Source organism: Trichosurus vulpecula, chromosome 2, assembly GCF_011100635.1.
Source record: "Trichosurus vulpecula isolate mTriVul1 chromosome 2, mTriVul1.pri, whole genome shotgun sequence".
NCBI lineage: Eukaryota > Metazoa > Chordata > Mammalia > Diprotodontia > Phalangeridae > Trichosurus > Trichosurus vulpecula.
Window position 1 is genome coordinate 461,980,019 of NC_050574.1, and position 10,633 is coordinate 461,990,651.

General features: G+C 37.9%; 1 protein-coding gene across 1 annotated transcript; it reads left to right on the forward strand.

Moving 5' to 3' along the window:
- Window positions 1–3,824: 3,824 nt before the first annotated feature.
- Window positions 3,825–4,293, forward strand: LOC118838420 (60S ribosomal protein L32). Its single transcript, XM_036745717.1, has one exon. It carries the CDS (start codon window positions 3,871–3,873, stop codon window positions 4,276–4,278), a length of 408 nt encoding a protein of 135 aa, XP_036601612.1. The 5' UTR covers window positions 3,825–3,870; the 3' UTR covers window positions 4,279–4,293.
- Window positions 4,294–10,633: the final 6,340 nt, after the last annotated feature.

Consider the following 10,633-nt stretch of genomic DNA (forward strand, 5'->3'; position numbering starts at 1 on the left):
TATTAAAGTAAATAACTACTTAAAAATTAGAATTGGTCAAGTGGAAGCAAATGACTCCATGAAAAAATAAAGTGATACATAATCAAAAGAATGAAAAAAAAGCAGAAAATATGAAATGTCTCATAAGAAAAACAACTCATCTATAAAACAGATTGAAGAGACATAATTTAAGAATGTTTAGTCTACCTGAAAACCACAAAAAACAAAAGACACTTGATATCATATTTCAAGAAATTACAGAGGAAAATTGTCCAGATATCTTACATCCAGATGGCAAAGTTAAACCCAAAAGAATATACTGGTCACATTCCAAAAGAAATCACAAAATGAAAACTCCCAGGAATATTAGAGTCAAAATTCAGAACTCCTCAGTCATGGAGAAATATTTTATCCATCCATAAAGAAAGAACTTAAATACTGTGGTGCCACAATCAGGATCACACAGATTTAACAGCTTCCACAACAAAAGAATGGAAGGGAGGAATTGGAGTGTGATGTTCTGGAAGGCAAAGGAGCTAGAATTAGAACAAAGAATAATCTACCCAGAAAAACTGAATATAATCCTACAGAGGAGAAAAAATAGACATATAATGAAATAGAGAATTGTCAAGTATTTCTGAGGAAAAGACCAAAGGAGAACAGAAAATTTGACATTTAAACACAAGAATCAATAGAACCATAAAGTGGTAAACATAGAAATAAGTGATTAAAGGTTAAACTCTACATTCTTATGTCATAATAATACATATAACCCCTAAGGACTTTATCATATCAGGGCAGTAAGGATTCCGCTTAGAGTGCATAGATATGAATAAATAATTTTGGGAAGATCTCAAAAGAAGAATGAAAGTATGAAAAAGAGGAATGCACTGGGAGAAAGCAAAAGGGAGAGGAAGAGTAGGAAAATTTTTCTTATATGAAAGAGTTTATACAATGGAGAGGAAAATACTTGAAGGGGAGCAATAAATGCTTGAGCCTCGCTCTTGTCTGAACTGCTTCAAGGAAGTATATGTGTGTGTGCACATGTATATATGTGTGTATGTACATGTGCACACACACACAAAGCTGGGTACAAAAATTCATCTTATTCAGTAGAAAAGTAGGGGGAGAAGGGGCTAAGAAGAAGGAAGAATAAGAGAGTGGGTAGATTGAAGGAGGTTTAGAGGCAAAATATGTTTGAGGAGGGGGCAGGGTAAAAAAAAAGAGAAAAAATCATAAAAGAATAGAAAAAAGGCAAATACACAGAGAGCGATCATAACTGTGAATGGAATGAACTCACCCACAAAATGGAAGAAGGTAGCAGAATGGATTAGAAGTTACTGATTGATTGAATCACAATCCAACAATATTTTCTTTACAAGAGACACGTGGGAAACAGGAAAATTCACACAAAGTTAAAATAAAGGGCTAGAGAAGAATCTCTTATGCTTCAGTTGAAGTAAAAAAGGAAAAAATAGCAATCATGACTTCCTACAAAGCAAAAACAAAAATAGAAGAATTTAAAATAGATGATCAGAGAAACTATATCTAGCTAAAAGCTACTATTGAAAATGAATATCAAATTGCATAGCATCCAAATTCTTGAAAGAAAAGTTAAATGACATACAGGAGGAAATAGCTAGCAAAAATATACTGGTGGGTAACTCAATTTTACCACTCTCCCACCCAGGTAAATCTATGTATAACATAAAAAAGAAAGAAAATAAGGAGATCAACAGAATTTTGGAAATTTTAGATATAATAAACTTCTAGACAGTACTGAATGGGAATGGCAAGGAATATATGTTTTTGTTCATTTGTACATGGAATCTTCACAAATATTGATTGTGCATTTTGACAGAAAACATTACAAACAAATGCAGAAAATGAGAAATATTAAATCTACCTTATTCAGACTTTAATGCAACAAAATGTATTTAAAAGGTTCTTTGGAGTATTGATTAAAAATTAATTGTTGTTTAGTCATTTTTAGTTATGTCTGACTCTTTGTGATCCCTTTTTTGGGGGGACTTCCTTGGCAAAGATATTGGAGTGGTTTGCCATTTCCTTCTCCAGCTCATTTTACAGATGAGGCAAACAGTATTAAATGACTTGTCTAGGTTCACACAGCTAATAAGTGTCAGAGGCTGGATTTGAACTCAGGCCTTCCTGATTCTAGTCCCAGCACTCTATCCACTGCACCACTTAGCTACCCTTAAAAAATTGGAAGCAAAATAATCTAATCTTTAAGGATGAGTGTATCAGAGAACAAATCATAGAAAATCATAGAAAAAATTAATAATTTCATTCCAGATAATGGTAACAAATGAGACAATATATAACACTCATGGGATGCAATGAAAGTGATTTTTAGTGGAAATTTTGTATCTCCAAATCTTTTGTTAATAAAAGAGAGAAAGAACAAATAATTGGGCATGAAATGAAAAATCCAAGAAAATGACAAATTTAAAATTCCCAATTGAATGCCAAAATAGAAATTTTGAAAATCAAAGGAGAAATTTTAAAACTGAAAGTTAAAAAGCAAAAAAAAAAACCTCCAAAACTAGGATATCATTTTATGAAAATTTAAAAAAATAGATAAACCTTTGGCTAATTTCATTTTTAAAAAGAATTTAAAAAGAATTACTAGTACTAAAAGGAAAAAATACATAAATGCACAACCAATGAAGATTCAAGAAAAGCAATTGTTAAGAACTATTTTTCCCAAACTATATACCAATATACCTGATAGTCTAAATGAAATGAACAAATATTTAAAAAAATATAAATTTCCCAGATTAACAGATAAGAAATAAGACACTTAAAAAACCCTAATCTTAGAAAAAGAAACTGAATTTCATAAATGGACTTCCTATGAGCAAAACCCCAGGATCAGATGGATTTACAATTGAATTCTACCAAACATTTAAAGAACAAATTATTTCAAATACCATATACCATTTTTTTTAAAAAAAGAGTCCTACAAAATTCCCCTTCTATGACACATATATGGTTATGATACCTAAACCCAGGAGTGTAAAAATAGAAAAAAATAAACTATAGACCAATTTCCCACCATGAATATTTTTTTCTTTTTTTCTCAGGAATATTTACATAAAAACTTGAAATAAAATACTAGCAAGGAGATTACAGCAATATATAGAGTAAAGTTCATATACTATGATAAGACTGGTTCTATACCAGGAATTCAGGGCTGCTTAACATTAGGAAAACTATAAGTATAAATTATCATATCAATAAGATAGAGCAAAAATAATTTCATTCTATCAATAGATGCAGAAAAGACTTCTTGAAAATATATAACACCTATTCATCTTTCAAACACTATCCATTCAAACATTCATCATTACTCCTGGAAGTTCAAGAAGGCAAGTTTAAAACCTTTAGACTGTGGGCTGCAAGCCTCAGGAGTAGTTGTTCTTGCAGCCTCAGGTGCTGCACTGCTTAGGACCAACTTTTTGAGAAATAATGTGATGGGTAGTTCTGTATGGTCTTGAATGACTCTCTCTCTCTCTCATTCACATACACATATACACATGTACATACATACACACACACACACACACACACACACCAATATAAATTCCTGAGTCAGGAATGTATAGTAGATAGATCATTAGAAATTCCCATCAGGAAAACCTGGGTTTAAATTCTGCCTTAAGACCCATATGTACAAGGATATTTATAGTGGCTCTTTTTGTGGTAGCCAAGAATTGGAAATCAAAGGGATGACCATCAATTGGGGAATGGCTGAACAAGCTGTGGTACACGAAGGTAATGGAATACTATTGTGCCATAAGAAATGGGGATGATGCTCTCTCCTTCTGTCGGCGCTGCCCGTGGAGGGGCGGCTATCTCTTCGCCGGCGCCATGCCTGCCCTCAGACCCCTCGTGAAACCTAAAATCGTCAAGAAGAGGACCAAGAAGTTCATCCGGCACCAGTCCGACAGATATGTCAAGATCAAGAGAAACTGGCGTAAACCAAGGGGCATTGACAACAGGGTGCGAAGACGATTCAAGGGCCAGATCTTGATGCCCAATATTGGTTATGGAAGCAATAAGAAGACAAAACACATGCTCCCGAGTGGATTCAGGAAGTTTTTGGTGCACAACGTCAAAGAGCTCGAGGTGCTCCTGATGTGCAACAAATCTTACTGTGCTGAGATCGCTCACAATGTATCCTCTAAGAATCGGAAAGTTATTGTTGAGAGAGCAGCTCAGCTCGCCATCAAGATCACCAATCCAAATGCTAGACTGAGGAGTGAAGAAAATGAGTAAAGAGCTTTGCAGATTTTTATTTGTGTTAAATAAATCCTGGAAATGCTAAAAAAAAAAAAAAAAAAAAAAAAAAAAAAAAGAAATGGGGATGATATGGATTTCATAACAACCTGGAAAAACCTACACGACATAATGCTGAGTGAGCGGAGCAGAGCCAGGAGAACACTGTACACAACCACAGATATATGGATTACGTGAGGACCAACCCTGACAGACTTCGCTCTTCTCAGTAACACAAGGTACAGGCACAACTCCAAAGGACTCACGATGGAGAATGCTATCTACATCCAGAGAAAGAACTATGAAGTTTGAATGCAGATTGAGGCATACTTCATGCTCGCCTTTTTCTCTTCTCTTTTTGGGTTGTTTTTTTTTTTTGGTTTGGTTCTGTTTCTTCTTTCTCATGACTCATTCCATTGGTCATGATTCTTCTCCGCAACTTGACTAGTGTATAAATTAATTCAACGCGAAGTTATTCGTGGTAGTTATATGAGATTCCATGCCGTCTTGGGGAGGGAGGGGGGAGGGAGGGGAGAAAATCTGGAACTCAAAACTATGTAGAACCGTCTGTTGTAAACTAAAAATAAAAATAAATATTAAAAAAATAATTTGACATACAATTATTTTAATAGGATAAGAAGCTGCTCTAAAATATAATTTGCTAAAATAAAAAAAATAAATTCTGCCTTAAATACTTGCTAGTGAGGTGACCCCAGGAAAGCCACATTAATTCCATGTGCTCAATTTCTACATTTGTAAAATATAAAAGTTGGATTTGTTGGCTTCTAAGGCCTCTGTTAACAATACATTTATTATCCTGTGATTACTAAGATAAAGGCTTGAAAAAAATCAAAAGTGACAACTTTCCTTTAATACATCATTTACTAAAAGTGATTAATGTTAAATTACTAATTAGATTTTAAGACTAATAAAACTGAAACTCAATAATATTCTCCAAAATGTTTCTCATATCATTTTAATTGAACTAGTTGCTTCATTTCAGTTAAATTGATTTTGGATTTAAATCCTCTCATGAGCTTTTTATATTTCATTTAAATGTTAAAAGTAACTGTTTGCAAACTTTTTTAATGAATAGGTTACTATGATATCACTAGATTATTTTTACCCTTATTTCCAGGAAGAATGGAAAGCCAAGAATTAAATATTTTAGACTCCCTCTTTGAAGTAATGAATTTGGTGTTTCCTTTTCAGGATGGACTCTATAGCCTTAAAAATAAGTATTCATTGGAGGGCGGAGCCAAGATGGTGGCTGTAAAGCAGGGATTAGCATGAGCTCCACCCCGAGCCCCTCCAAAAACCTATAAAAATGGCTCTGAACCAATTCTAGAACTGCAGAACCCACAAAATAGCAGAGGAAAGCAGGGTTCCAACCCAGGATAGCCTGGATGGTCTCTGGGTGAGGTCTATCCCATACAGAGCTAGGAGTGGAGCAGAGCAGAAGGGAGCAGAGCCCAGCGTGGGCAGCGCGGACCAACCAGACCAGGAGCCAGGCCAGAGGGGCCCTAGCGCCTTGAATCAGTGAGCTGCAGCAGTTACCAGACCTCTCAACCGACAAACACCAAAGACAACAGAGAAGGTTAGTGGGAAAAGCTGCTGGGGACAGAGTTTAAAAAAGAGTTCCCAGTTCGGCCACCACCCCAGGGGTGGAAGAGGTGCAGCAGCTACAGAACTACAGCTGCAGTTGCTTCCAGCCCCAGGCCCACCTGGTGGGAGGAATTAAGTGGCAGATCAGAGCAGGAGTGAAGAGCCTCTTGAAGATCTAAGTCCAGTCCGGGTTGGGGGTTCTTGGGGAAGGAAGAGTTCAGGTGTGGCAGAGCTGGCACATCCCCCCAGGCTTGGAACATAGTTCTCTTAACTCTACAAGCAGTCATACCCCACTGAAAAACTCAAGGGTCAAGTTAGTTGGCTGAGAATATGGCCAGGCAGCGAAAATGCACCCAGATTCAGTCTCAGACTCTGGAACCTTTCTTTGGTGACAAAGAAGACCAAAACATACAGACAGAAGAAGTCAATAAAGTCAAAGAGCCTACAACAAAAGCCTCCAAGAAAAACATGAACTGGTCTCAGGCCATGGAAGAGCTCAAGAAGGATTTGGAAAAGCAAGTTAGAGAAGTAGAGGAAAAATTGGGAAGAGAAATGAGAAGGGTGTGAGAAAACCATGAAAAACAAGTCAATGACTTGCTAAAAGAGACCCAAAAAAATACTGAAAAATATACTGAAGAAAACAACACCTTAAAAAATAGACTAACTCAAATGGCAAAAGAGCTCCAAAAAGGCAAAGAGGAGAAGAATGCCTTGAAAGGCAGAATTAGCCAAATGGAAAAGGAGGTCCAAAAGACCACTGAAGAAAATACTACCTTAAAAATTAGATTGGAGCAAGTGGAAGCTAGTGACTTTATGAGAAATCAAGATATTATAAAACAGAACCAAAGGAATGAAAAAATGGAAGACAATGTGAAATATCTCCTTGGAAAAACCACTGACCTGGAAAATAGATCCAGGAGAGATAATTTAAAAATTATTGGACTACCTGAAAGCCATGATCAAAAAAAGAGCCTAGATATTATCTTTCAAGAAATTATCAAGGAGAACTGCCCTGATATTCTAGAGCCACAGGGCAAAAAAGAAATTGAAAGGATCCACCTCCTCAAATAGATCCCCAAAAGAAATCTCCTAGGAATATTGTCGCCAAATTCCAGAGCTCCCAGATCAAGGAGAAAATACTGCAAGCACCCAGAATGAAACAATTTGAGTATTGTGGAAACATAGTCCGAATCACCCAAGATCTAGCAGCTTCTACATTAAGAGATCAAAGGGCTTGGAATACGATATTCCGGAGGTCAATGGAGCTAGGATTAAAACCAATAATCACCTACCCAGCAAAACTGAGTATCATGCTCCAAGGCAAAATATGGATTTTTTTAATGCAATTTATTTATTTAACATATTTAGTTTTCAGCATTGATTTTCACAACAGTTTGGATTACAAATTTTCTCCCCATTTCTGCCCTCCCCCCCCACTCCAAGATGGTGTATATTCTGGTTGCCCTGTTCCCCAGTCAGCCCTCCCCTCTATCACCCCCCTCCCCTCTCATCCCCTTTTCCCTTCCTTTCTTGTAGGGCAAGATAAATTTCTACGCCCCATTGCCTGTGTATCTTATTTTTTAGTTGCATACAAAAAGTTTTTTTGTTTTTGAACATCTGATTTTAAAACTTTGAGTTCCAAATTCCCTTCCCTCTTCCCTTCCCACCCACCCTCCCTAAGAAGTTGAGCAATTCAACCTTGGCCACACATGTATTATTATGTATAACCCTTCCACAATATTCATGTTGTGAAAGGCTAACTACATTTTGCTCCTTCCCAACCCATCCCGCTTTATTGAATTTCCTCCCTTGACCCTGTCCCCTTTCCAAAGTGTTTGTTTTGATTACCTCCACCCCCATCTGCCCTCCACTCCATCATCCCCCTGCCTTTTATTTTTTTTTTATCTTCCTCCCTCTTCTTTCCTGTGGGGTAAAATACCCAACTGAGTATGTATGGTATTCCCCCTCAGGCCAAATCTGATGAGAGCAAGGTTCACTCATTCCCCCCTCACCTGCCCACTCCCCTCCTCTCCTAGAACTGCTTCCTCTTGCCACCATTATGGGAGATAATCCACCCCATTCTATCTCTCCCTATCTCCCTCTCTCAGTAAGTTACTCTCTCATCCCTTAATTTCATTTTATTTCTTTTAGCTATCTTCCCTTCATCCTCAACTCACCCTGTGTCTGCTCTCTCTCTTTTACATATATATATATACACATACATACACATACATACATATACACATAGATACATGCATACATACACATTCACTTATATATATACATAAACATATATATATGCATATATATATATATATATGCATATTCCCTTCAACTACCCTAATACTGAGGTCTCATGAATCATACTCATCATCTTTCCATGTAGGAATGTAAACAAAACAGTTCAACTTTAGTAAGTCCCTTGCAATTTCCGTTTCTTGATTACCTTTTCATGCTTCTCTTGATTCTTGTGTTTGAAAGTCAAATTTTCTATTCAGTTCTGGTCTTTTCACTGAGAAAGCTTGAAAGTCCTCCATTTTATTGAAAGTCCATATTTTGCCTTGGAACATGATACTTAGTTTTGCTGGGTAGGTGATTCTAGGTTTTAATCCTAGCTCCATTGACCTCCGGAATATCGCATTCCAAGCCCTTCGATCTCTTAATGTAGAAGCTGCCAGATCTTGGGTTATTCTGATTGGGTTTCCACAATATTCAAATTGTTTCTTTCTGGCTGCTTGCAGTATTTTCTCCTTGATCTGGCAGCTCTGGAATTTGGCAACAATATTCCTAGGAGATTTCTTTTTGGGATCTATTTGCGGAGGCGATCTATGGATTCTTTCAATTTCTATTTTGCCCTGTGGCTCTAGAATATCAGGGCAGTTCTCCTTGATAATTTCTTGAAAGATGGTATCTAGGCTCTTTTTTTGATCATGGCTTTCAGGTAGTCCAATAATTTTTAAATTATCTCTCCTGGATCTATTTTCCAGGTCAGTGGTTTTTCCAAGGAGATATTTCACATTGTCTTCCATTTTTTCATTCCTCTGGTTCTGTTTTATAATATCCTGATTTCTCATAAAGTCACTAGCTTCCACTTGCTCCAATCTAATTTTTAAAGTAGTATTTTCTTCAGTGGTCTTTTGGACCTCCTTTTCCATTTGGCTAATTCTGCCTTTCAAGGAATTCTTCTCCTCATTGGCTTTTTGGAGCTCTTTTGCCATTTGAGTTAGTCTATTTTGTAAGGTGTTGTTTTCTTCAGTGTATTTTTCAGTATTTTTTTGGGTCTCCTTTAGCAAGTCATTGACTTGTTTTTCATGGTTTTCTCGCATCCTTCTTATTTCTCTTCCCAATTTTTCCTCTACTTCTCTAACTTGCTTTTCCAAATCCTTTTTGAGTTCTTCTATGGTCTGGGGCCAGTTCATGTTTTTCTTGGAGGCTTTGGTTGTAGGCTCTATGACTTTGCTGTCTTCTTTAGGCTGTATGTTTTGGTCTTCTTTGTCACCAAAGAAAGAATCCAAAGTCTGAGACTGAATCTGGGCGCGTTTTCGCGTCCTGGCCATATTCCCAACCAACTAACTTGACCCTTGAGTTTTTCAGTGGGGTATGACTGCTTGTAGATTACAGAGTTCTATGTTCTACATTTGGGGGGGAGGTGCCAGCTCTGTCAGAGCCGCACTCCTCCTTCCCCAAGGACCCCCAGTCCAGACTGGGCTCAGATCTTCGGCAGGCTGTGCACCCCTGCTGTGATCCGCCACTTAATTCCTCCCACCAGGTGGGCCTGGAGCAGGAAGTAACAACAGCTGTAGCTGCACCACCTCCGCTGCCCCCGGGGCTGGAAGCCGAACCTCGAACTCCTTCCACTCCCGCAGCTTTTCCCACTAACCTTCTCCGCAGTCTTTGGTGTTTGTGGGTCGAGGGGTCTGGTAACTGCTCACATATTCAGGGCGCTAGGGCCCCCTCCGCCCGGCTTCTGGACTGGATCGTCCACGCCGCTCAGGCTGGGCTCTGCTCCACTCCGTTCCCAGCTCCCAGCTCCCAGCTCCGTGTGGAATAGAGCTCACCCAGAGACTATCCGGGCTGTCCTGGGCTGGAGCCCTGCTTCCCTCTGCTGTTCTGTGGGTTCTGCCGTTCTAGAATTGGTTCAGAGCCATTTTTATAGGTTTTTGGAGGGACTCGGGTACGGAGCTCACTCTAGTCCGTGCTTACCAGCCGCCATCTTGGCTCCGCCCCCCAAAATATGGATTTTTAATAAAATAGAGGACTTTCAAGCTTTCTCAGTGAAAAGATCAGAGCTGAATAGAAAATTTGACTTTCAAACACAAGAATCAAGAGAAGCATGAAAAGGTAATCAAGAAAAAGAACAAGAAAAAGAAATTGCTAGTGACTTACTAAAGTTGAACTCTTTTGTTTACATTCCTACATGGAAAGATGATGTGTATGATTCATGAGACCTCAGTATTGGGATAGCTGAAGGGAATATGCATATACATATATATACACATATCTTTATGTATATATATGTATATGTGAGTGTGTATATCTGTATATATGTATGTATATATATATATATATATAGAGAGAGAGAGAGAGAGAGAGAGAGAGAGAGAGAGAGAGAGAGGGTACAGGGTGAGTTGAAGATGAAGGGAAAATATCTAAAAGAAATAAAATCAAATTAAGGGATGAGAGAGGAATATATTGAGAGAAGGAGAAAGGGAGAGATAGAATGGGGTAAATTATCTTGCATAAAAGTGGC

What these genes read in the sequence shown, in the direction of transcription:
- LOC118838420 (XM_036745717.1), top strand. Translation starts at nt 3,871, where the DNA reads ATGCCTGCCCTCAGACCCCTCGTGAAACCTAAAATCGTCAAGAAGAGG.